Below are 26306 nucleotides of genomic sequence, written 5' to 3' on the forward strand. Positions count from 1 at the left end.
ATTTATATTAAGAATCTAGAATTTTAATATATATTTTTTTAATAAAAAGTTTTATTATATAATAAATGCGTTTGAATTGTTAGATGAGAATAAAATTTAAAATAAATATACACAACACAACATGTGGCAGCGCTAAACCACTAAAAAAATTCAACCGTTGAAACTTTGCAAAAGAGATGTTGATGCCATGTAGATTAATCCACTTTATCAACATCTCACTGCAAAAATTTCAACTGTTAAAAATAAGTTTCAATATTCTCACGTGGATGGTCATAGTAACCAATTGTTCCGGTCTTCATTTAGTAGAGAAAGTCAGTTTTTTACTTCCATAATTGTCTTACACAAAATTCTACGTGTATATATATATATACTAATCTAATGTTTAATAATACTAATCTACATGAGTTTAAATCAGTTTTCGGTAAGCAGGTTTGATATTGCATAATATATAGTTTGAATTGTGGGTTTTGAATCGTACATTTGATGCTAGTTTCTAGTGACTATCGTCTTGCTAAGCGTTGCATGGATACTTTCCAACTTCCTCATGTAAATATTTCATCACTAGTAGACTAGTTGCGCAGTTATGCTATTGTGGGGTCGATTAATCCTCTTAATTTCTTAATTAAACGGGAAGATAATATATTATGGATTGATTAAATTTATATTACTTTTGGTCATGACGTGGTTCAAACCCATCAAAGAGAAAGTGCTTCATCCACTTTGTATAAGCCAAGTTTACGAATTCTCTCGAATTTTTCTCTATAAATCTTAATTTTTAAGATGGAATTATTCGACAAACTGAACAAATTAAAGCCACCAATTGCCACATAGGACTATTCTTCCATATCCACTTAACTAAACTTTTAATATATAAAAAAAAATCAAAAGCAAACAAAAAATCTCTCGATCTTAGCTTATAAATAGACATCCAAGTGTGAGATCTTTCTATCATCTTAGTGCAATTCCTTGATCTTCTTCACAGCTTATACCTCTCAAATGGATTATCACACCAAGAACATGTTAATTTCTTTGTGTTTTACCACTCTTTTAATATTACTCCCGGTAGTTACATGTACTAGACAACACCGGTCTAATAGCCCGAAACAAAGGAGCTTGTTGGCCAACGAGCAAGATCTTGTGACAAATTTGCCTGGACAGCCTCATGTGAGTTTCAAACATTATGCTGGTTACGTCCCTGTCGACGAATCCAACGGAAGAGCTATGTTTTACTGGTTCTTTGAGGCCATGGACCTTCCCAAGGAGAAACCTCTAGTTCTCTGGCTTAATGGAGGTATAGTCCAATCTTTTTGAATTGTTCATGCATGCATCAGAAGCTCTTATATATTCTCATATTTTCAATGACTTTGAAAAAGTACACTTATAACACGATTCGACGTAATTTTGTTAATTACATAATTTGCCGTTTTATTGATTATAATCAATTGTATATTGTCTATATAGGTCCAGGTTGTTCTTCTGTGGGATATGGGGCAACACAAGAAATCGGTCCTTTTCTCGTGGACACCAAAGAAAACGGACTTACATTTAATCCATACGCATGGAATAAAGGTAAATACCTTTTGTTTTCTGATATAATATACGTAAATGAAAATGAATAAAATAATGAAAAAGGTCGATTTTGCTGATGCAGAGGCAAACATGCTGTTTTTAGAATCTCCCGTCGGTGTTGGCTTTTCGTATTCAAACACAACTAGCGATTATCAAAAACTTGACGATGACTTTACAGGCAGGTCCATTAATATTATAATAACTATATATAACCTATAGTTTCTATCCTTAGAAGAAGAATACATATAATATATGTTTCATTCTCTCTTCTTTTATTCTACGATCAGCAAAAGACGCATTCACTTTTCTTTGCAACTGGTTCGAGAAGTTCCCAGAACACAAAGGAAATACGTTTTACATCGCAGGCGAAAGCTACGCAGGTTTACTAACAAACCATCTTAATTTTCGTGCTAAGATCTTTAAATCTAAATTCTTTTAATATTTTTGATGAACGTATTTATATATGTAGGAAAATACGTACCGGAGCTAGCACAAGTCGTGTACGATAACAATAACAAGAACAGTAGTTCATCGCTTCACATCAACCTTAAGGGTATTTTGGTACGTTTAAATCTCTGAATGATACTAGCGTTTAAAACCAAAAATGTATAATACGATAAATTTTGCATGGTGAGGTTAGTTACGTCCAATACGTTATAACACTAGAATATTCTAAGACCTAGATCTAATCCGTTTTTTTCTGCGGTGTAGCTAGGGAATCCCGAGACATCAGATGCAGAAGATTGGAGAGGTTGGGTGGATTACGCATGGAGCCACGCCGTGATATCCGATGAGACGCATAGGATCATAACCAGGACTTGCAATTTCAGCAGCGACAATACTTGGAGCGACGACGAGTGCTCTGAAGCCGTAGCAGAAGTTCAGAAGCAGTACGACGAGATCGATATCTATAGCCTCTATACATCGGTTTGTATAGGAGACTCTGCACGGTCCTATTACTTGGATTCAGCACAATTCAAAACAAATTCTCACATCAGCACCAAAAGGGTACGAGTATATATATATATATATACATAATACACGTACCTAATTATTTTATGACCTTGAAATTTATTTAAAAGGCTATATACTTTAAGTGTCTTTATATTTTCTAAAAAAAAAATTAAGTGCCTTTAAAAGTTCTTGTTCTTTTATGATAAAAAATTGTTTGCGTTCCTTAGGTGCCGCCAAGGCGCTTGGGTGGATATGATCCATGCTTGGACGATTACGCGAGAACATTTTACAATAGAGCTGATGTGCAGAAGTCTCTTCATGCGAGTGATGGAGTTAATCTTAAGAACTGGAAGATTTGCAAGTACTCAGCACATTTTTCATGTGTTATATATTTCTTTTTTTTTGTAATAATTTAAGACGGAACTTGTCTATGTAATGCCTGATATTCTGATATTGCAGCATGGAGATCTTCCATAATTGGACTTATTTAAAACCCTCGGTTTTGCCTATATACGAGAAACTCATCGCCGGGGGATTAAGAATTTGGGTTTACAGGTAAAAATGCTTTCATGAGCACTAAATAGTTGTTATTTAGCGGTCATCATCTAATTCGTCGTGATTTTCTTATAATGACCCATTATATCTCTTTAGTTATTTACATGATAAAGTATATATTAAAGTTAGGTCACATGATTAATTAACTTGAGTTTATATTTGGAATCTCAGGGTCGTATAGGAACCAAATACACCCATAATTAATTCAACCAGCTAGATAGCTGATTAATTTCACCTTAAAATCTTATAACAAAAAATAGTTAACTTCAACACAGTTAAAACTTGAGAAAATGTATCGGATCAGTAAAAGTAAAAAAATTAGAGTACTAACTTGGGTTGCTTCTTACAAAAGTAACCAATCCACACACAGTATATATGTAAGAAAGTTTAGTTATTCTCCAATGTATAACGAACACTCCACTAAACAGTTAGTTTGATTTTGTGATGGCTCAGTGGTGACACAGACGGAAGAGTTCCAGTACTCGCGACTAGGTATAGCTTAAGTGCACTCGAATTACCCATCAAGACAGCTTGGAGGCCATGGTACCATGAAAAACAGGTACACATGAATCTAATTAACCTGTTATTTAGATTCATAATATATGAGACATACAGTCTAAGTTTCTTGATGATGCTACGCACAACAGGTAAGTGGATGGCTTCAGGAATATGAAGGTCTAACGTTTGCTACGTTCAGAGGAGCTGGACATGCTGTGCCTTCCTTTAAACCAAGTAGCTCTCTCGCCTTTTTCTCGGCCTTTCTCACCGGAGTTCCTCCACCGCCGTCTCGGTAGAGAAGCAAGTGAACGATTAAACGGACGGTTTACTAAATCTAATGAGTTTTCAGAAGTTTGAAAGATTTTGGGTTTTGTTACGTTGACTTGTCAGACACGGTATAAGGGAAAGAGAGAGAAATTGTATACTTTATATGTGATGATCATAATGATCAAAGGAAAAAAACACTTTATGAGTGTGTAATCACCAAAATAACTGCTTGGAATACAACCAGCTTAAGATTATAATGATAAAGGGAAGACCTTCAACACTTTATTATGTTCAAATGAAAGAAAAAAAAATTAGTATAGATTTTTTAAGAGTGCAATATCATTACACTGAAATGAAATCGCAGCACTCCTAACACTTTTCTGCACAGAAAAAAAGCAATTAGATAACCGAATATTTTTAAACAGCTAATGTTCGAAAAAGACTTAACAGTTTATACTTGTCACGGCTGCAGAAGATCTATTGCTTTGAATACTCTTATCATTAATTAAGAAGACAGCATATGAATATGCGATTCGTTTCTCACATTAATGACATGCGGTCGTAAGACAAAGAGTAGTATGGAGATTATTTTTGTGGTTTTTGCCATCACAAAGGCACTAGCAAGTTTAACACCGATTGGAAATTTTATTATTACTTTTATCTGAAAATGTTATCATATATTTTGTGCAAAATTTTAATTATTTTAGAACTGTAAGTTTTTGCTACTTATCCTACGTATCATTAATTGGCACCGTTGGTCAAAATCAAAGTCATATGCATAAACACAGATGATACATGATGTGAATCATATAACAATGAAAACACAAAGTCTAACTAAAGATATATCAATTTTTAATGGTTCCAGAAGTTATAGTTAAATTAACCGGCATGCATGTTTAGTTATAGTTACATTCCTTGGATTTGATATATATTAAAAAGAAAACAGAAATCAGCTAATAAAAGCGGGAACCCAAACAACTCGGCTCTTCATGTCTCTGTCTGGTAAATGGTAATATCTAATTCCTAATCTGTCTCTCTCTTCTCTCGCAATGGCGACTCCAAAATCACCGGCGACAGATTTCTTCGGAATCTCAAAGACAGCATGCAAAGCATACAAGTCCCTCGTCACCAAATTACATCCTCTTTCATCTAATCGCAAATCCGATTCCCATTCCGACACCACCGATTCCGTACGTTCTGTTTCTTATTTCTTTTTTGAAAGAATGTTAAACTAATTCAAATAAATAAATAAATAAAAACTTTTGTACAATGCATATGATTCTGTACGTTCTGTTTCTTATCATCCCTCACAACAACATATATATATTCACAAATCGGTTTGTAAACATTATCAGGCGTTCCACCGGAAATACCTGGAGGAGAAATCCGCGGAGGAAGATGATCTGACCGCTGCTAGGAGAGGTCTCCGTTTACAGAGCATGGACGACAGCTCTGTCTTCAACCGCCGCTCTTCTTCTCTTCGATCAAACTCCACCGGTGGCCGCCGCAGCCACACGCCGCAAGCTAGGCCGACCTACCTCTCCTCCTCCGCCTCTTCCAACCGCCGATCTTTTTTCTCAAGAACCACCAGCCGTAGTAGAGACCGGGATGGCGGCGACAGCAGCCGCGGTCTCAAATCACGCCCCTTCTCGAACAACGCGAGCCCCCTGACGTCACCTTTCACGAGCCCGAGAGGGAAAGATCAAACGTTGGCTGATTTGTTCGGAGACATAGAAGGACTGACGTCTCCTCCTCCTCCTCCGGTGGAGATTACCAAGAGCCGTAGCAAGAGAGATAAAGAGAACAGAGGCTCGTCTACGTCGACGTCTGTGCCGTTTAGGAAGAGCAAGAGCACGAGGGATACGGTTGGATCATTGGGGAAGAGTATAAGCAGAAGGAGCTCAACGCCGATTGTTTTCTCTCGGTCTACACCTCCGAAAAAACCCCCGGCTGTTGAGAAAATGCTTGAGTGTACGTTGGAAGAACTCTTCCATGGGGGAGTCAAGAACATCAAGATTACTAGAGACATCATCACCCATGAAGGGTTTGTCTCCCTGTTCTTGATCTCATTTTTCTTTTAAGTTTGAACTTGAATTTCGGCCTAGGTTTGGCTTAACCTAACGTGCTGGCAAAGTAAACTCACAAGAAAACCCAAAAATAAAAAAAACTTCGCAAAATGCTATTGAGAGAAATATCCATTTTAATATTTGATTATTGATTATATGACTGAATAAATTTATAATTATAATCCATATTTATACTTATAAAAAACTTATATTTATATTTATCATTTTAAAATCGTTATTTATCATTGTATAACTAAATAAATTTTTAAAATGTATTGAATGCAATAAGAATTAATAATAAGGTAAAATGTATAAAACAGATTGATTATGTTGTGTTATGAACAGATTGATTATGAAACAAGAAGAGACGTTAAGAGTGAACATCAAACCAGGATGGAAGAAAGGGACCAGGATCACATTCGAAGGAGTAGGGAACGAGAAACCTGGCTACCTACCGGAAGACATCATATTCGTGGTTGAAGAGAAGAGACACCCTTTGTTCAAAAGCCGTGGAGATGACTTAGAGATTGCGGTAGAGATACCTCTTCTCAAGGCCTTAACCGGATGCAAACTCTCTGTGCCGCTATTGACTGGTGAATCAATGTCAATATCTGTAGGAGAAGTGATCTTTCATGGATTCGAGAAGGCGATCAAAGGTCAAGGTTTGCCAAGTGGTAAAGAAGATGGTAGACGTGGAGATCTGATAATAACGTTTTTAGTGAGTTTTCCTAAAGAGTTGAGCGAAGAACATAGATCAATGGCCTGTGAGGTTTTGAAAGATTGTTCTTGGGCATAATGGTTGTGGGTAACTATGTGGTCTATTTCATTCTCTCAGTTCATGTCTTAATCTTTGTATATAAGTTTCACGAGTTGAAGGCTTGAGGCCTTTAAAGGTGGGACTTGTTGACACTTTAGGCTGTTTTTAATAAAATGTTATCATGGTTCTCTTGGAGTGAGCTGTTCTTGCATGATTCTTGCTTTGAATGATACCAATTGTTTTGATCTTTTAATTTAAATATTCTATATTCAATAGAATATCCAAAGACCGCATAGCGCAGTGGATTAGCGCGTCTGACTTCGGATCAGAAGGTCGTGGGTTCGACTCCCATTGTGGTCGATGTTTTTATATATTTTGAAATGTTTCCTTTTCCGTAATCTTTCACTTACAAGATGTTATCCCGTTGTCATCTCATTGGTTTCAACAGAAACTCAAACATGCACTAATCCCTTCTTTTTTGAGCTTTTTGAAAAATTCAAGATCAGCTAAAGAATCATGAAATAATAACAGTGAAAGAACAGTCATAGATTTGCAGTTTTGGATCTCAATATACTTAGTTATTCACTACTAAAGCAGTAATGTATTCACCAGGCACTTACTTGTAAAAAAAACAAAGATGTTCTTGTGCCATAAACTCCACTAGATCTTGACCCGCCCGACCGGGCGGGTATTTATTTTATGTTTTTAATTTTTTATATTAAATGATGTATTTATAATATTTAAATAAAAAATTAAATTGGAAATTATTTTTTTGTTATAGTAAAAATTAAAATTAAAATTTTAATAAAATATTCTGATATAAATTTTAAATTTCCTAATTAAAATAATATAGATGTGGATCATAATTTTTTCCAATTCAAACATCTTTGCAGCCCTCAAAAACAAATTTTTTTTTATAAATACATAAAATATATAACCATATTTGGAACTATAATTTCTATTAAAACAAATTTGTTAAAGAAAAATAATGTTGCGCTATTTTTGTTTATTTCTAGAGCTTGACCCGTGACCGTATAAATATTTCTTTCAGTTTAATTTTTTTCTCTGTACTAATGGTATACTATATATATATAGTATATATATTTAAACTAAATTGTATTACATAATTGTTAATAAAATATTTTAAAACATAACGATTTTATTTATTACTTTAAAATAATTATATTTGGTGATTTAATCGTCTATTATATCACAGTATATCATACAAACAAATCTTATATTTAAAAATAATTGGACTTATATATGGAAGCATTATGCTAATAATATATGAAACAAAATATTTTATATTTTATTTTAATGTTATATAAATTGATAATGATGTGTGATTTTTATTTTATTATTTATTACTAATAAATATTAAAAATATTAATACGAAACATATTAGGAAAGATATTTTGGTTAAGATTTTATTAAAGAAATCTATTATTTAAATTAGTATAAAACATTAAATGCTTAAATCTATTACTTAAATTAGGAAAATGCAATCATACTTAAATATAGTTTCATTTAATATCTCAGTGGCATGACAATGTAAATATAGTGAAAAACTAAGGGTTAATCTAATTTTGTACTTCTGTTTTAATAGAATAGATATTATAACCTTTTTATTTGCAACTAAAGACCGGTCACATAAGTTTCAACATCTTCAGCCTTCCTTCATGCTCTGCATCCAGCTTAGGGGGAGTGTAACACCCGTGGAGATCCTCCACAATGTACTCCTTCGTAAGCTCTCGCTTAGTGAGAATATGGTAATGCCTCTGCCAAATCCTCTGAATAGCCATCGTCGCAGCAAGAAAGCCATACGCTAAACCAAGAATGGCGAAGACGACAACAAAGACGATAACAAGAGCGAAACAAGCTTCCATCGACGCAGGGAAACAGTCCAAGATCCCCCATCCGTAACAGCAGTTCTGACAGCCATCCATCCTCGGGTCATTACCGTTGAGAGAAGAGCAATGCAGGATGAGCCCGAGAAAGCCAATCAGTACAAAGAAGGTTACAACCCCTGGAGATTCATGATTACAACAAAATGTTTACAAAGCGTGTCTAGTTATGAAAAAAGAAAAAAAAAAGGAGATAAGATGAGGGGTTACCGATGCAATAGTAGAAGGGGATGGGATGTTTTGACAGTATACGGTCCCAGTCATCGTTGAAAGAGTTACGAAACTCTCCGTCTTTATCCATTATGTATGCAAATCCAGCCATCACGGCAATAACCTATAAATGTCAAAACGTTTCAGAGTGTCTCAGATTCTTACTGAGACAAGCTATATGGAACAATGACAATTAATAACAGTGAGAAGAATGAACAATCTGATTAAGTTCGTTCCATTGTCAACAGGGTCAAGATTAGAACCAGATTCACTTTGTTACGACAACAAACAAACAAAAAACGATCATCAAGATCTCTTATTACATGTAGGTGTAATAATAATAGCCTATAATGTCAAAACGTTTAAGAGTGATTTCAACAAATGGCAATTCAAGAATATATCAAAACCAATCACAGTTCCTTTGTCAACAGGTAAAGATTCACTTTATTACCAGGATAACAGTTATGATAAGAGAGACAAATGATCATCAAGATCTCTCTTATCACATACTTTTCTCAACCTCGAGCAGTTATAACAATGAGAAGAACGAACAATCTAACTGTCATCAAGAGAGAGAGAGAGAGAGAGGACTCACAGTCTGCACAGCAACGAAGACCAAAAGCACATCCCTAGCGACAAAGAGCCTAAACTTAGCCTTCCTCCGCCACGAGTTGTTATCCTCAAAAGGCTCGACGCGAAGATGGAACTGAGCTTTGCAGGTGGTGCAGTGAGAGAAGGCGAACCCTTCCTTGACCGATCGCCAGTGATCGAGGCACGAGCGATGCACGAACTGCTGAGTGCCTTTGCACGCGCACGGGGATATCAGCTCGTCGCCTAGCAGATCGGTGTCGTCGTTCTCGAGGCAGATTCGGCAGCAGGGAGATGAAGATGAGCCGCCGCTCTCTAGATCTTCTTCTTCTTCTTCTTCGGCGTTTATCTCGTCGTGATCGGGGCTTTCTAACGCGGAGGAGGAAGACGATGGGGAGGTTCCTAACAAGGGAGCGGAATCACTCAGCTTTTGTGAATCCGGTGGCTGTAGCTGTACTTCGCCTTGCGTCATTTGATCAAAACGTTTATTGAACCCTAATTTACAGAGAAAGGTGTAGATTGAAATCAATTGGTGAGATCACAGGGAGAAAGATTTTCGAATTTGGAGGAGAAAAAATATCAAATTAGGGTTTCTCGAGTCTGGATTTTGATCGTGCGATGATGTAAGAAGGATTACAGAAGTGGAAAGAGCCAAAAACTGTAAAAAGAAAAAGTCAACAATAAGACCGAGAAGAAGAAAAAAATATGGGGTGAGAGAGGCTCGAACTCTCGACCTCAGGATCACTCCGTAGCTATGAGACCTACGCGCTAGCCAACTGCGCCACCACCCCATTTGTTTGCTAACTAGAATTTAGAACTAGAGTCTTCTTACTAACCACTTGGACCAAGCTATTAGATTACACTAATTAAAAGTTTATACGCCATCAGCAAATTCTCTTATTTTTTTCATAGGATATGATGATATAATACAAAACAGCCAAAATAAATTATACTGAAATTGCGATTAATTGATCTTAATACAAAGGTTAAGCCAAATTAGCAAAGTAACAACAAAGAGAGAAAGATGACTTGTATATCACGCTTCTTCTCATTTTATTATACTCCGTCGATGATGATGCTTGAAGATAAGTTTAGAATTTTAAGTTTAAACAATGGCTTCTTCTTTGTGGGTTTCAATGACGACATCAGAAGTTGGGTAAGCCACACAGGTGAGGACATACCCTTCGCTCATCTGTTCGTCGTCTAAGAAGCTCTGGTCCGTTTGGTCAATGGAGCCAGAGACGACTTTCCCGGCGCAGCTCGAGCAAGATCCAGCACGGCATGAGTAGGGCAGATCGATACCAGCTTCCTCCGCTGCGTCGAGGACGTAGACGTCGTCTTCGCACTCCACTTCTTGCTCTCCCTCCGGTGTGATGAACTTTACCTTGTAGGTAGCCATGCATGTGACGCGGCCGCCGCGTGCTGTGGAGGATTTGAGGCAGAAGAGGGATTGTGTGCTGGCCACAGGGAGGGACCTGAGGCTGGTTGGTGTCTGTTGGCGTCGGAGGAAGGAGGTGTTTACTATGGCGCTGGAGAGAGCGGTGGAAGCCATTCTTGGAAGAAAGATATCCTTCTTGTTCTGATTTGCGAGAGTGGGCTGAAATGGCCTTAAAGTGTGATAGGGAGAAAGGATTTATAGAGAGGTGAGCTTTGGAGACATTATCTGCCACGCGGGGTACAATGAGTGGGTTCTTGTGTTATCTACCTTGGTTGATTTGTCTCCCTGTGTGTTTTACATTACTGCACTATTTTGTTGGTGAGAGTTATTATGTGGCTGGACTTGAGACAAGTCACTATAAGAATATGGGACTTGGGATGATTCTGAACTTTTTTGGTTCCTTCGAATCGTTTTGGTCGGAGGTCCACCAAGTTTTCAGACTGAACACATGCATGTGGTTCTAGACGTGTTTGGTTCTTCTTTTCTTTTTCGTCGCAGGTCCCACCAAGTTGTCAGAGTGAACCTATGCATGTACTTTTCGTAGTGTTGATATTCAATTTACACGGGCTTCACTGACAACCAATAAAGTCACCCTGTGAAACAAATTAATCATAACTCCATGCATGATATTCAACATTTCCCGAACACATGACTGCCATGGAATCTTTAAACTCTACCAACACAATTGTCCTCTCTACATGACCACACAATTTCTTGAATGTATACTATCTTAGTCTCGGATAGAATAAAAAGGTAGCAAGCAATCAAATACAAAAATAAAAAACTTTGTTAGATCCAATTGTTCATAATGACATTCATTGACCTAATTGACGTTAAGTGAACTAAACACAGATAGTAATAGTATATTACACTCAATTCTAATCTAAAGAGAACAGTGCACTTAACAAAAAAGGGAGACAATACCAAGAAAAGGGGCATATATATATATGCTTCGACTTCGTCTCTCTCTCTCTCCTGTGTTTATATAAATATATAATCCCCCATAAGAAGCTCCCGTCTGAATTGGATGTGTTTTTCCTTATTTTCCATAATTCGTCTAGTCGCACTTGATGTTTCTGTAGATTCTCCTTACAAACAGATTTGATCCCAAGAATCCAACAGCTCCTGCCAAAATATTCAGAGTAAGATATTTTTTAGTCAAAGTATGGTAACACCAATCCCTCGTATTGAAAGAGAGTGGGGAGAGCGAGCTCACCGCAAAGGATTCCAAGGCCAAGACAGAACATCATGGTGTATCCAAAGTAGAAGCTTGTTAGACCAATGGGCTAGGCTTCGATGATCTGATTCGAATTGGTGTATACTACTGCATCGTGGCAGTTACAGTGTCAGCTCTTCTCGTTAGAGCAAGCACAGTTACTGTTTTGTTCGGCAGGAGATCCTCAAGTGTGTCGCTTTGGAGATATTGGGCCTATAGGCCTGAAATTACGTATTACTATATTAGTATCAGTTAATTGGGCCTAAAGCATGAAATCATGTGCTAGTATCGAGGCCAGTATCGAGGCCCATACTATCTTTATAAGGTATACTAACACACACAAATGCATGAAAAACACCACTCTTGAAAATCATGACATGTTTTCATTTGTAAAATCGACAAACAGACAAATTTATTTAGTAAAAAATCATTTGGTCGTTTTAAATGCAAATGCAAAAGTTGGCGTTTCAAATATACTGTATTAAAGAGAAGAAAGACAAAATGAACGTGAGATGTGTGAGCTGAGGCGACAAGACAAAACCAAAAAAAAAAACAGTTGGTTACTTGTTTAACCATTAATACATTTACAAAGGTGTACATCCGATTTGCTCGTTCTCTCTCTAAAACACTGTTCAAAATCCCCAATTCTCAAAGTGACCTCGTTTTCTGTCATCTTCCGGCGTCATTCGCGGCGTCGCCCACCGTCTTCTGGTGCTCGAGCAGGCTCCAACGCAATGGGAAAGAGAAAAGGTTCGAAAAAGGCCTCTCCTCCTAAACTCCCATCAGGTCCGCTTGCTTCAGGCTCAAAAGCTCTAGATTCTCTTGCGTCTTCAAGCGTCGTCAAGGTCTCTCCGATCTCAAATGAGGCCCTAGCCTCTCAATTGGCTTCTGTGGATGAAACCCAGGACCCGACATCAGAACCAGCCTCTGGATCTGAAAACCTGAAATCGGATGTCATCTCTTCAGCGACAGTAGAACCCGCAAGTGATCTACAGAACTCAGAGAAAGACAAACCTCACACTACGGCTTCTGCGACCTCAATCCAGGACCCGACTTCAGACCCAAAAACTGGATCTGGAAACCAAATCACTGTTCAAACAGTGAACTCTGCGAAGGCCGCTCCGGTGGTTAACCCGGTAACAAATCAAGACGGTGATGAGATGGAGGAAGGCGAGATACCTCCTGTTCACTCAAAAAGCGCTCCATTAAAAGAAGCTGATGTTTCAAACAACTCCGGCAAAGTTGCGACTTCTGAGGCACCCACAGGAAAGCCTGATTTGTGGACTCATCTCTTCAAAGGGCCCACAAAGAAACTGCAAAAGAAAGGAGAAAGCTTCCTGCTCCCATCCGGAGAGTCGTGTGTTACTATCCCAAATTCTGTCATTGAAAAAAACAAGAAATCTTGGGATAGTTTCATCATTGGGCAATTCTACTCTGATCCGCCGTCTCAGGGAACTATCCAAACGATAGTAAACGGAATCTGGAGTAAGCAGTTTAAGGATATTACAGTCTCTAAAATGGAAGGCTTCGCTTTCCTTTTCCGGATCCCGAACGCTTCAACTAGAGCACACGTCCTCAAGCAATGCCTCTGGCAGATTGAAGGACAGACGATGTTTGTAGCAAAATGGGAGCCTGGTATTGTCCCAACGAAACCAGAGCTAACGACCGCCCCGATATGGTTAGAACTACGCGATGTCCCTCTGCAATTCTTCAACGAGGATGCACTGGAGCACATTGCAAGTCAGGTTGGAGAACCCAAATTCCTTCATCCTCAAACTGCAAATAAAACTAACCTGGAAGTGGCGAAGGTCTTCACCATCATTGACCCAAGAGTACCTCTGCCAGAAGCAGTCAATGCGAGATTTGAATCAGGGGAGATAAAGCGTATCCGGGTTTCGAGTCCTTGGATGCCTCAGGTTTGTTTCCTTCTGTAAAGAAATAGGCCACTCTCTCAGGCGCTGCAAAAAGGCACCTATCACTTGCAAATTCTGCAAATCGACAGGTCACCTACAAGCAGACTGCACCCGTATCAAAGGAAAGGCTGGGGCTAAACAGTCTAACACCTCTGGCTCCTCGAAACCTCCTGATGTCGCTAAGGTTTCTCCTTCTGGTGCAGTAAAGAGCGGATCTGTGCATTCTTCACCGAGTAAAACTAAAACCTCCTTTTCTCGTTTGGAGATAGGAGAAACTAGCACACCTGATGGAACCAGATTACCTGCCACAAAGGGTGACCTTCCTCTTATTGTGGCATCTGCTGAGACTTCATCGGCAGAATCGGATTCATCAGATATAGACTCTCCACAATCACCGCTTAGTGCAGACTCGGACTATACAGAAGTAATTTCTTCGAGGCAGAAGAAAAAGGATAGGGGCAAAGGCCCCAAACTCAAATAATTTTTATGTATACAGACCTTTTTGGCTGGAATGTACGTGGCTTTAATATGGTCAGTCACCGTACCGGATTTAAAAAATGGTTGAAGCAGCATAGACCAATTTTTGGATGTCTCCTAGAGACTCATGTACAGCGGGTAAAGCAAAGTAAGTTTGTTAATTCTCTTCTTCCTGGTTGGGGTTTCGACGCTAACTATGAATTTTCGGAGTTGGGGAAGGTCTGGATTCTATGGCACCCCACTGTTCAAGTCACTGTTATTCATAAATCCCTTCAGATGGTGACCTCTCTTGTCAAGCTTCCGGATTACATAACCCCGATTATTGTGTCCTGCATCTACGCGTCTACAGACGATCAAATCAGGAAAACCCTCTGGTCAGATATAAATGAAATCTCCAACTCTGCTGCTTTAGAAGGAAAAGCTTGGATGCTAATAGGAGACTTCAATCAAGTTTTGAAGCCTGAGGAGCACTCTCGCCCCCGCACCTTAAATATTGACCGAAAAACTAGAGAGTTTCAAGAATGTCTTGCTGATGCGTCTCTTTCTGATCTCACCTTCTCAGGACCGACTTTCTCTTGGTGGAACAGCCAAAAATCCAGCCCTATAGGCAAGAAACTAGATCGTATTGTAGTGAATGATCAATGGCTAGTTCAGTTTCCTTCATCCATGGGTATCTTTGGTCCTCTGGAATTCTCAGATCACGCCTCGATGTCTGTCACCCTGAGGACTCCGCAGTTGAGACATCGCATTCCATTCAGATTTTATAACTTTTTGCTTCTGGATGATGAGTTCCTGCCGATGATTGCCTGGCTATGGTTCTCTACAAATATCGTTGGGTCGGACATGCTGAGAGTGTCAAAGAAATTAAAGTTGCTGAAGAATCCTATCAGATCTTTCAACAGAGATAACTACTCAGACCTGGAGAAAAGAGCTGAAGAAGCACGCTCAAATCTCAACATAATACAAACTCAGCTGCTGTCTTCCCCAACTTCTATCTTAGCTGCTCTTGAGGAGGAAGCTCAACGAAAGCTCGGAATTCTACTAAAAGCGGAACAGGCTTTTCTTTTTCAGAGGACCAATATCTCCTGGCTGCAGTTTGGTGATTGTGGCTCTCATTATTTCCATAAGATTATGGCAACACGTCGCTCTCAGAACCATATTCACATTCTTTTTGGTCCTGCTGGTGAACGGTTTGAGACCAGAAAAGCCATACATGATCACTGCCTCTCTCACTACTCGGAGTTCTTAGGAGGGTCTGCATCTCCTACACTGTTTGATCCGCAAGACATATCCCTTCTGCTCAATTTTCAGTGCTCAGAATCTCAGAAAGCTATCCTTCAGTCTGACTTCTCAAATGAGGAGATAAAAGAGGCCTTCTTCAGCTTGCCCAGAAACAAATCATGTGGACCAGATGGTTACTCTTCTGAGTTCTTCATTGGATGCTGGACAATCATTGGACCGGAGATCATCTCAGCTATAAAAGAATTTTTCAGGGAAGGCAAACTACTGAAGCAGTGGAATTCTACCACGCTGGTTCTAATCCCAAAGATCAGGAACGCTTCAAAGATTGGTGATTTCAGACCAATATCCTGCCTCAACACACTATACAAGGTTATCTCTCGCCTCCTAACCGGTCGATTGAAGGACGTCCTTGAGCAGGTTATATCACATGCGCAATCTGCTTTTATGCCTGGCCGACTCTTGGCAGAGAATGTCCTACTTGCTACAGAGCTCGTTCAAGGCTATAAAAGGACAAGCATTGCTCCCCGAGCTATGTTGAAGGTTGATCTTAGGAAAGCTTTTGACTCTGTAAGATGGGATTTCGTAATTGCGACTCTCCAAGCGCTACACTTGCCTCAGAGATTTGTAAACTGGATTTCTGAATGCATCACTACAGCTTCGTTTACCATCTGTGTCAACGGGGAATCAGGTGGCTTTTTCAAGAGCAACAGAGGGTTGAGGCAGGGGGACCCTCTATCTCCCTACCTTTTTGTCTTGGCAATGGAGGTTTTTTCTAGGCTGATCAAATCCCGTTATCAGTCAGGCTATATCAGGTATCACCCTAATGCTGAGCCGATAGAATTATCTCACTTGATGTTCGCGGACGACGTAATGGTTTTCTATGACGGAAGTAGCTCTTCTCTCCATGGCATCTCAGAGGCGCTTGATGATTTTGCGAGTTGGTCTGGTCTTGAAATAAATCAGAGTAAGTCAGAGCTCTTCACGGCAGGTCTTGATCAGCAGGAAACTACGACTACTTTGAGTTATGGTTTCCCTATTGGCATTCTGCCTATACGATACCTTGGCCTCCCGTTAATGCATAGGAAGCTCAGAGTCTCGGAATATACTCTACTGCTCGACAAGATCTCTGCAACCTTCAATGCGTGGTCAGCGAGACACTTATCTTTTGCAGGAAGACTGGTCCTTATAAAATCTGTCATCTCTGGAATTGTGGTTTTTTGGACCACAACTTTCATCTTGCCAAAGGGATGTATCAAGAAGATTGAGTCTCTTTGCTCCAAATATCTCTGGTCGGGCCAGATTGAAGGGCGCGCTTTCGTCAAGATCTCCTGGGCTGATTGTTGTCTCCCGCAGACCGAAGGGGGTCTGGGTCTTCGTCGCTATGAGACCTGGAACAAAACCTTATGTCTGCGACTGATTTGGCTTTTATTTGCTGAAGGGGGTTCTCTGTGGGTTGCTTGGCACAAGCATCATCATCTTGGAAACTCAAATTTTTGGGCTCTAACTGAGCAACCTCAAGATTCTTGGCACTGGAAGTCTCTACTCAACCTCAGACCTCTAGCTCGTCACTTCGTAACCTGTACCATCAGGGATGGAAATCAAGCTAGCTTCTGGTTTGATAGATGGACTCCTTTGGGTCCTCTAATAGACTTTATTGGCAATACTGGGCCTCGCTCTCTGCGTGTACCCCTCCTTGCCACTGTCTCGAGAGCAACCAGAGTAGGTCTGTGGAATTTGCCATCACCAAGATCGGAGGAAGCAGTATCTCTACATGCTCATCTGACCACCGTTGATGCTCCTTGCGTGAATAGAGGACCTGATCTTTACTCATGGACAATTGAGGGAATCCAACACCAGTCTTTCTCTTCTTCCAAAACATGGAGCGTGATAAGAGAAAGAAAACCGAACCCGCCTTGGCTCAAGTCGGTTTGGTTCAAGGGTCATACTCCTAAGCATGCTTTCAACATGTGGGTTGCAGTACAAGACAGGCTGCCTACCCACACAAGACTAGCTTCTTGGGGAATGCAAATTCCTACTACCTGCTGTCTTTGTTCAACTTCAGACGAATCAAGGGACCATCTCTTTGTTGACTGTCCTTTTGTTAAGATTCTTTGGAGTTTGATGCTCGGAAAGCTCTCAGAAACTCCTATCACTTTTACTTCTTGGTTGCAGTTATTGGACTGGACTTCTTCAGGCTCTGCCCGATCACCGCGCACGCTAAGAAGCATTGCTGTCCAGGCTGTCGTATACCTCACTTGGACTGAAAGAAACAACAGAGTTTACAAGAATCAGATGCTGTCAGCCTCTGAAATTTTTAAACTCGTCGATAGAACAGTCAGGAACACAATCTCTGCTCGCAAGACCAGGAAGCAATTCAAAAGTCTCATGGCCCTTTGGTTGATCTAAAAAAGCGCCTCTAAGTGTATCTCTTTTTGTAAGCATGTTTTTTCTCTGTTTTTTGCCATGCTTGCAAAGCCTTGTTTATAAATCTATTTTGTAAACATTTTTCATATTCTATGATATTTACAGTTAAGCAAAAAAAAAAAAAAAAAAAAAAAAAAAAAAAAAAAAAAAAAAAAAAAAAAAACAGACAGATTCTCTCTTCATACCTTTGCTCTTATGTTCCACCATGGAATGATCACTCTTTACTAAGTGTTATTTCTACATGTCATGATACTTTTTAATTATTCTCGCTTTAGTGAAATGATAACCATTAAAACTGCATTATATCGTTGATCTTACATACTATATAGTGAAGTTATTACCAATCAAACCCACAGTATTTCTCATTTGCCTCATAATATTACCTTTTGTATTAGACAAGAGTAATGTAATTAGGACACATATAATAAGCGTGTTTCCGTACAATGGCACTCGGAAACATGCGGGCCCACTGCGTTAAAAACGAATAATAGTCCTATTAACTAATTAATTAATTTAAAAAAAAGAAGAAGCATAAAATGAGAGGGACATTCTTCATTCTCACCATCATCATCATTTATTATCCGAAGAAAAACAATTCATCGCTTCTCATCTCGTCTCACCGAGCAAAAAAGAAAAAAGAAATAAAAATCGATTCAAATCGCTTTGCCTTCAAATCTCTCCAAACAAAATCTCAATCACCTTCCCTCATCATTACACCTCTTTCCTTTTTTTTTTTCTCTCACTTTCTCTGTGATTCGCGAGATCTCGAAGGAATCGAATCCTTGATTTTCGGATACTGAATGGTTTTCTTGTCGTTGTTTTGAATTGTCCTATCTTTTTTAGCTCGCTGGAGCTCAATTATAACGAGAAATAGGAGGATTTTTTTGGTTTGTTTGTTTGTTTGTTTGGGAAATTTAGGGTAAAAAGATGGACAAGTACGAGCTGGTGAAAGACATAGGCGCGGGGAACTTCGGAGTGGCGAGGCTCATGAAGGTCAAAAACTCCAAGGAGCTTGTTGCCATGAAGTACATCGAGCGTGGTCCCAAGGTCCCTTCCCTAGCCTTACTACATAACATTTGCTTTATTCATATGATGATGTATCTGTTTGCCTGTGTCTACTGTTGCGTTTGTTAGCGTTTTTAACTCACTAATTTTATTAGCGTTTAAAAATGATTAACGCAGCGTTCGGAAGCAGTTAGCTGCGTCTACCAAACGAACAGCCCTACGATAGTTATCTGAGAGAGTTTGTATCGTTTTCCTGGGAAGATTTTGTCGATTGTGAGCATTTGGCTTTGTTGTTGTTTTTTTTGTTTGGATGCAGATTGATGAGAACGTGGCGAGAGAGATCATAAATCACAGATCGCTTCGTCACCCTAATATCATTCGCTTTAAGGAGGTTTTACTCAATTTTTCTCCACATAGTGTTCTTCTCGATATGGTGAAAAAATGATATCTACTGAAGTTGATGAGCTTTGCAGGTTGTGTTGACTCCAACTCATCTTGCTATTGCCATGGAGTATGCTGCCGGTGGTGAACTTTTCGAGCGTATTTGCAGTGCTGGAAGATTCAGTGAAGATGAGGTTTTGTCTTTTGACATTGTGCTACTACTACTATATGCAATCATTTTATCTAGGATTAGTTTTTTTTTTGTTCCTTTCTTTTCATAATTCTGTACGGTAGGACTAGGAAGAATGAAAGAAGAGAAAACATATGCATACCAGACACTTGGGATATATAAATTCTAATCATTTTTTTTCTCTTTTTCCCAGGCGAGATACTTCTTCCAGCAGCTTATATCAGGTGTTAGCTATTGCCATGCTATGGTAAGGCCAAAAAAAAAAAAGAAGAAGATTACTCTATTTCTTCTACATGTTTGAACACAGTTCGTTTTATCAAGCTGACTGATGGTTACATTTTGTTCGCAGCAAATATGTCATAGAGATCTGAAGCTGGAGAATACACTCCTTGATGGAAGTCCTGCTCCACGTCTCAAAATCTGTGATTTTGGTTATTCCAAGGTCTGACACACTATATTTTACAACACTTCCAATTTCTGTGATTGTTATATACGAGACCCTGATTCTGTTCTTCACCATTGTCGCAAAAGGACTTTCAAGTTATTAGCTTTTTTTCTTCTTCTTTTGTAGTCCTCTCTACTGCACTCCAGGCCCAAATCAACAGTTGGAACTCCAGCATATATTGCACCTGAGGTCCTTTCGAGGAGAGAATACGATGGCAAGGTAATCTTACTCTGTTACCTGAGGTCTCTTGGTAAATCAGGCATCATGCTATTTGCTCTTTGTCTAAACGTTAACTCATTCGAAGTCGGTAAGATTTGTAATTGTTTTCTTCTTCTTCTTCTTCTTTCAGATGGCTGATGTCTGGTCTTGTGGTGTAACTCTTTATGTCATGCTGGTTGGAGCCTACCCATTCGAAGACCAAGAAGACCCCAAAAACTTCAGGAAAACAATACAAGTAGGTTTTTTTATTCTTCTGAGCCATGTGTCTGCTGCGTTGCGCTCTTATTCATCAATGTGTTGATCTTGTTTTATACAGAAAATCATGGCTGTTCAGTACAAGATCCCGGACTACGTCCACATCTCACAGGATTGCAAACATCTCCTTTCCCGTATTTTTGTTGCCAACTCACTCAAGGTACAACACTATATATTACATCCAATCAAATGAACTACTAAATCTTTTTTTCATAAGATTGGTTTTGTTTGAACAATTGTTTGTTTTGGCAGAGGATAACCATTGCAGAAATCAAGAAACACCCATGGTTCCTGAAGAACTTGCCAAGAGAACTGACGGAGACAGCTCAAGCTGCATATTTCAGGAAAGAGAATCCAACCTTTTCCCTCCAGACAGCTGAAGAGATCATGAAGATAGTAGATGACGCCAAAACGCCTCCGCCTGTTTCCCGTTCCATTGGAGGTTTTGGCTGGGGAGATGAAGAGGGGAAAGAGGAAGAGGAAGAGGAGGTGGATGAAGAGGAAGTGGTGGAGGAAGAGGAAGACGAAGAAGATGAGTATGATAAGACTGTAAAGCAAGTACACGCCAGTGGAGAAGTGAGAATCAGTTGATGATTTTGTCTGTGTAAGAAAAAAAAGTTATCGTTGGTTTTGTTGAAAGTTGAAACTAAAAAAGTCTCAGTTTTTGTGTTTGCCTTTGTTGCTACATTCCTTGCTGCATTGTGACTTCGAAATAAACATTTTGTAAATTATTATTATTATTTTTGTTTTTTTTTGAGAAGAGGATTCGTCTATTTAAATTCATACATTTTCGTAAAATTAGTTTTTCTTTTTATTTGTTCCTTTCCTAGTCTCATCTTATTTGTTTCCGAAAATGAAAAAACCAAATATACGAAATGAAAACAAATATTTCAAAATTCAAAAATAATTGATTATCCTTTTCATTTTGGGGACAAACACAAAGAGAGGGAAACTATCCCGCCATTAAGCATAAACTTCTACAGCCTTCCGGCATCATCAGACTCACTCGGTGGCGACTTTCTCGGTCGGAGTGATACAGTGTCGGTGTAGAAGAAGCAAATAACCCCCTCAATTGATTGTCAAAATGTAATTCCTTTGGGCTTTCTCATCCCCCGCAAAATCAATTCTCAATTCTAGGGTTTTCGTTTCGACTACACCGATTGCAAAATTGTCGCTGGGGTTATAACTACTTGCTGATTAGTTTAGTTTTGTTTTTCGATTTGGGTTTTTGTTGATTGTTAGTAAAGTGAATCACTTTGGAGCAATGGGGCTCGTTTTTTTTTTTATTCCCTTCGATTTCCTGTTTCTGAAGTGTTTTACCGTTTGGCGTAATATTATTATTAGCTAAAAGTTTTCAGATTTTGTGTAAATTAGCTTCGTATTTTGATCAGTTATGTGGTAAAATGTGCAATCTTTTTTTTTTTTTTTGTGTTTCATTATTATTCATCAGCTCCCACTAATCCGAATGCAACTTCTTCTATGTTTCTTCATTTAAGTGACGAAGTTGCGGTTGTCAAGGGAAAGATAAAAAGTTTGGTGGAAGCATCTGAAGCATGTTAAAGACCCTATGATTAACTCAAATCAAGTAAGGTAAAGAATGATCTTCTCCTTGTACATTCAGGTTTATTATTCCAAAAATCTCTGCTAGTTTTTTTTGTTTGTTTGCTTTCCGTTACTCACTGTTAAAGTTTTGCAGTAGGAGTCATCTCCCTGAAGTTCAGAAACCTAAAGGTCCTCAGACCAATTGGTCAGAGCATGCAAAGGTGCTCGAAGATCCATCGTCCAGGACTAAGCATCTGACCTCCAGTTTCCTTTACGCTCTAGAAAGTCAAAAGCCTAGAAAAAGCAGAGATATGGCCGCAAGGTATTATGTCTATATTCTTTTGAGAACAACCATCTTCTGCATTCTTCTTTGTTTGTCTTTTACTTTGACCCACTACTGTCTGCTGCTTGGCTTCGTTGAATTAGAACTACTGAAAATTAAATATCAAACAAATTCAGTGGTTTCAAGGATAGCTTTCCACCACGTTGTAATATCTCCCGTTTCCAGCATCATTTCTGCATCTTTGTGCTTATGTATAGGTCGACTCTTATACTACCTAACTACCCGAAACAAGATTTGAGTGTGATACCATAGTATTTTCCTATGATATCTCTTGTAAGAAATGTCAGTGATGCAAAATTTTGTGAGATTTTTTTAGCTTTCTTGGTGGATCTGTTTAAAACTAACTGATTCAAGAATATTTAAAAAGCTTCGTTTTCTCTCTGTGTAGGTCAATTGCGTTTCCTAGTGCGAATGCGCAAACTTTGGCGCACCCGCAAATTGCAAAGGTAATATTGTTGAATAGAAACTGTTGTGGTAGTTATATGTTTTCTTTGAGTAAATAGTTTATCTCATTGTAGTTCTTAAATATCCATAGTTATGATTCATCTTCCCCTTTCTGATAGATTTCTATTCATGAGGTGTACATATATGTTACTTATTTGTATCCTATGTTGGCAGGCTTGGCGTGCTCTTTCAAGTCTCTCTATAAATAAGACTTACCTAAGACCTGGAATTACTCCCCCGGTTGATGATGGTGGCACCAATGTCTCATATTCTGCAAGAGAGAGATCCACTGTGAAAGCTACATGTAGCACTGATGGTTCTTTTGTTTCGAACAATCAACAAAATCAAAGTCAAATGGGTGTACCAGGAACTGGAAGAAACTTTCACAGCTTTCCTCCCCCTGTCCCTGGTGATGGTAAAATATTTGCTGAAAGGTTTCCAAGGACAAATGATGAGGCCAGAGAACCAGAAACCAGTTACACGCATTTAAATGGTGTGGAGAAACAATTCAAGAATTCTGCATTCGCAGCTGATCAGTTGGGATCTGGAGAAGCATGTCTTGATGAGATTATTGATGATGACATACTTCAGGTAATGATACCGGTTAAAGTAGCACATATTTTTTCTTAAGCATAGATGCTTACCCAAAACAGGGCTTTGTATGAAAATATGTAAACTCAAGCATGTTAACACTTTTTGATGCAGAGTATTGATGTCGACCAAATTATGATGGAACACTACCAATCAACAGGTACTCCTCCTCCGCCATCCGTATCTAGTTTGCCATCGAGAACCCCACCTGTGGATAAAAATGCTCCCAGAAGAGAAGAAGAGAGTTGTCTGCCTCCTGAATTATGTTCTAACTGCAGTCATGGAATAAAGGTATGACTACTGTTTCTCTCTCTATTTTTTTTTATTTTGATTTAAGGATTTCTCATTTTGTTTGATGTTCGTATCTTCTCAGCTAGGGCTTTGTCCAGAAACTTCGACCCATTTGGAACAAATGAAGAACGTGTTGATTGCAATATCAAATGAACTCCTTGACGATGATACCGATCTGAGTCCTGATCGTGTTCAAGAGCTTCGTCAAGAGAGGTTTATATCCAATCAATTTTTTCCTGGCTGTTAAAAATTCTTTTTTCTGGAGGCTGTGGTATATATTACACACAAAATTACTGGGAATAATACAACGAAAAGAGATTAGGCTTAAAGAAATAATAGACAATGCATGTTTCTTGAGTCTGAGTATCTAAGGGTGTTACAACTGTGAATACGCCTTGACTTTTAGTGAGTTTTTAATGTATCATAGTTTGTGTTGTTGATAGGTTACTGCTGAAGAAGCAAATTCAGCAGCTCGAGGACCATATTCGAGATAAAGATAGGCAAAAGTCACAGTTTTTGTCATCTACAGCTACTCGTGCTTCACAGTATGAAACACCTAAGTCAACAAATCTAAGATTTGATCATCCACAAACTGATTCTCGAGCACACTTTAATGAGCAAGGAAGATATGCATCTGATAGCTGGAACATGCCACAAGACTCTTCATATTCTGTAGATAGGTATGGTCTTTCATCTGCTCCTGTAGAGAGAGAACAATACGTTCCAAGGATTATCGAGGTGACGTACACTGAAGGTTCCAACGACCAAAAGTGGAGCAGTCGTGATTTCCATTGGACGAGAAAATTAGAGGTGATTTGCTGAGTTTCTATCTTTTCTTTATTCCACTTACATTCCATGTGCTCATGTGTTTCCTTGCAACGTTCAGGTCAGTAACAAAAAAGTGTTTGGAAATCACTCGTTTCGACCTAACCAGAGAGAAATCATCAACGCAACAATGAGTGGCTCTGATGTATTTGTGTTGATGCCAACTGGAGGAGGCAAGAGTTTGACGTATCAGGTCATAATTCTTAAAAACATTACATTTTAATTTTGTCACTTTTGATTATTCAACCTAAGCGAAAACGATGAAAGAAGTCGTGTTATCCAAACTGTTTTCTAACATCTTTCTTTTGCAGCTCCCTGCTCTGATCTGTCAAGGAATAACATTAGTCATTTCTCCACTTGTCTCACTTATTCAAGACCAGATAATGAACCTATTGCAGGTGAACCTTTCAGCAACCCCCAGAGATTCTATTTGTATCTTTTGTTTCATTGATAAATTATTCATACAGAGGATTCTTTTCATTTAACAGTTTGATTTCTGAAACATGGTTACAGGCAAATATACCCGCTGCTTCCCTAAGTGCCGGCATGGAATGGTCCGAACAACTGAAGATCTTTCAGGAGCTTAGTTCCGAGCATTCTAAGTACAAATTACTATACGTCACACCCGAAAAAGTGGCACAGTGAGTTGTTACTTTACTATATGCAGTTCTGCCATAGGGTTCTTACAGTTCTAGATTAGGTATTAGCATGTTGTGGACAAGTAGTGCAAGGGTCGCCACTCTGAATGATATGACTGGGCATCACGTAGCTAAGAAGTATCTCTTTCTTGATTACAGAAGCGATTCTCTTTTGAGGCATCTAGACAACTTAAACTCTCGTGGTTTGCTTGCTCGATTTGTTATTGATGAAGCTCATTGTGTGAGCCAATGGGGGCATGACTTTCGACCAGACTACCAGGTTAGGCCATCATAAGCTTCAAACAACCTCCCTTTTTTTACTCACCAAGATTATTGTGGAACATGCAGAGTCTTGGTATTCTGAAGCAGAAGTTTCCCAACATTCCCGTGTTAGCTTTAACAGCTACCGCAACAGCCAGTGTGAAAGAAGACGTTGTACAAGCCCTTGGCCTTGTTAACTGTGTTGTGTTCCGGCAAAGTTTTAATCGCCCAAATCTATGGTCAGTAAATCTACCTAAACGCGAATATATATATATTCGAGAATGCTGCTTACCAAGAAATTTTCAGGTATTCTGTTGTTCCCAAGACGAAAAAGTGTCTGGAAGATATTGACAAATTCATCAGGGAAAACCATTTTGACGAATGTGGAATTATATATTGTCTTTCAAGAAATGACTGCGAGAAAGTTGCTCAAAAGTTACAGGTTAGTCATTTGTATATTAAAGCTTTCTCATGTGTTGTGCATACCACAAAATATCATGTTTAAACGCAGAAATTGAATTCTATTTCAGGAGTTCGGTCATAAAGCAGCATTCTACCATGGCAGTATAGAGCCTACTCAACGTGCTTTAGTACAGAAACAATGGAGCAAGGACGAAGTCAATATAATATGTGCTACCGTTGCCTTCGGAATGGGTACTGGTTTTTGCTAATATTTGCTTTAATTGATGGAATTTTGCTGTCCATTAACATTGCACATTTCAGGAATCAACAAGCCTGATGTCCGCTTTGTTATTCATCACTCGCTCCCTAAGTCTATAGAAGGCTATCATCAGGTAT

The 26306-nt window shown here is 38.9% G+C and overlaps 6 protein-coding genes, 1 long non-coding RNA gene and 2 other non-coding genes across 10 annotated transcripts; 5 read left to right on the forward strand and 4 right to left on the reverse strand.

Moving 5' to 3' along the window:
- The first annotated feature begins 966 nt into the window (after positions 1-966).
- Positions 967-4123, forward strand: LOC108821846 (serine carboxypeptidase-like 31). Its single transcript, XM_018594837.2, has 10 exons — positions 967-1291; positions 1462-1569; positions 1652-1747; positions 1857-1949; positions 2039-2130; positions 2281-2577; positions 2751-2884; positions 2983-3078; positions 3532-3637; positions 3726-4123. The coding sequence occupies exons 1-10, from the start codon at positions 997-999 to the stop codon at positions 3870-3872; spliced, it is 1464 nt and encodes a 487-aa protein (XP_018450339.1). The 5' UTR covers positions 967-996; the 3' UTR covers positions 3873-4123.
- Positions 4124-4781: 658 nt separating this feature from the next.
- On the forward strand, positions 4782-6705 carry LOC108821663 (uncharacterized). Its single transcript, XM_018594657.2, has 3 exons — positions 4782-5033; positions 5199-5887; positions 6255-6705. The coding sequence occupies exons 1-3, from the start codon at positions 4893-4895 to the stop codon at positions 6703-6705; spliced, it is 1281 nt and encodes a 426-aa protein (XP_018450159.1). The 5' UTR covers positions 4782-4892.
- A 247-nt stretch (positions 6706-6952) lies between these two features.
- On the forward strand, positions 6953-7026 carry TRNAR-UCG (transfer RNA arginine (anticodon UCG)). The gene has a single exon. It is a non-coding gene; the product is annotated as a tRNA-Arg (tRNA).
- A 1138-nt stretch (positions 7027-8164) lies between these two features.
- Positions 8165-10019, reverse strand: LOC130501692 (uncharacterized). The gene is made up of 3 exons (XM_056996529.1): positions 9376-10019; positions 8781-8904; positions 8165-8692 (listed from the first exon to the last, which is right to left on the reverse strand). Exons 1-3 carry the CDS (start codon positions 9838-9840, stop codon positions 8313-8315), a joined length of 969 nt encoding a protein of 322 aa, XP_056852509.1. The 5' UTR covers positions 9841-10019; the 3' UTR covers positions 8165-8312.
- Positions 10020-10074: 55 nt separating this feature from the next.
- On the reverse strand, positions 10075-10159 carry TRNAM-CAU (transfer RNA methionine (anticodon CAU)). The gene is given in 2 exon segments: positions 10075-10110; positions 10122-10159. It is a non-coding gene; the product is annotated as a tRNA-Met (tRNA).
- Positions 10160-10278: 119 nt separating this feature from the next.
- On the reverse strand, positions 10279-10982 carry LOC108838277 (ferredoxin-1, chloroplastic). The gene has a single exon (XM_018611237.2). The coding sequence runs from the start codon at positions 10918-10920 to the stop codon at positions 10474-10476; it is 447 nt and encodes a 148-aa protein (XP_018466739.1). The 5' UTR covers positions 10921-10982; the 3' UTR covers positions 10279-10473.
- Positions 10983-11858: 876 nt separating this feature from the next.
- LOC130501691 (uncharacterized) lies at positions 11859-12146 on the reverse strand. Its single transcript, XR_008939849.1, has 2 exons — positions 12023-12146; positions 11859-11931 (listed from the first exon to the last, which is right to left on the reverse strand). It is a non-coding gene; the product is annotated as an uncharacterized LOC130501691 (long non-coding RNA).
- A 6491-nt stretch (positions 12147-18637) lies between these two features.
- On the forward strand, positions 18638-21333 carry LOC108838276 (serine/threonine-protein kinase SRK2A). The gene is made up of 9 exons (XM_056996528.1): positions 18638-19125; positions 19400-19474; positions 19557-19658; positions 19848-19901; positions 20004-20096; positions 20226-20318; positions 20449-20553; positions 20635-20733; positions 20826-21333. The coding sequence occupies exons 1-9, from the start codon at positions 19006-19008 to the stop codon at positions 21162-21164; spliced, it is 1080 nt and encodes a 359-aa protein (XP_056852508.1). The 5' UTR covers positions 18638-19005; the 3' UTR covers positions 21165-21333.
- Positions 21334-21464: 131 nt separating this feature from the next.
- On the forward strand, positions 21465-26302 carry LOC108808655 (ATP-dependent DNA helicase Q-like 4A; the record flags this gene model as incomplete). 2 transcript variants are annotated; one of them, XM_056996526.1, is given in 16 exon segments in its annotated part: positions 21465-21659; positions 22070-22163; positions 22270-22437; positions 22847-22904; positions 23077-23493; positions 23608-23784; positions 23867-23997; positions 24228-24594; positions 24671-24802; positions 24921-25007; positions 25123-25250; positions 25407-25527; positions 25596-25747; positions 25815-25950; positions 26039-26162; positions 26232-26302. In XM_056996526.1, coding segments are annotated over 15 exon segments (2292 nt in total), but the record flags the coding sequence as incomplete, so codon positions are not given.
- Positions 26303-26306: the final 4 nt, after the last annotated feature.

Source organism: Raphanus sativus, unplaced genomic scaffold, assembly GCF_000801105.2.
Source record: "Raphanus sativus cultivar WK10039 unplaced genomic scaffold, ASM80110v3 Scaffold0256, whole genome shotgun sequence".
In the NCBI taxonomy this organism is placed as follows: Eukaryota; Viridiplantae; Streptophyta; class Magnoliopsida; order Brassicales; family Brassicaceae; genus Raphanus; species Raphanus sativus.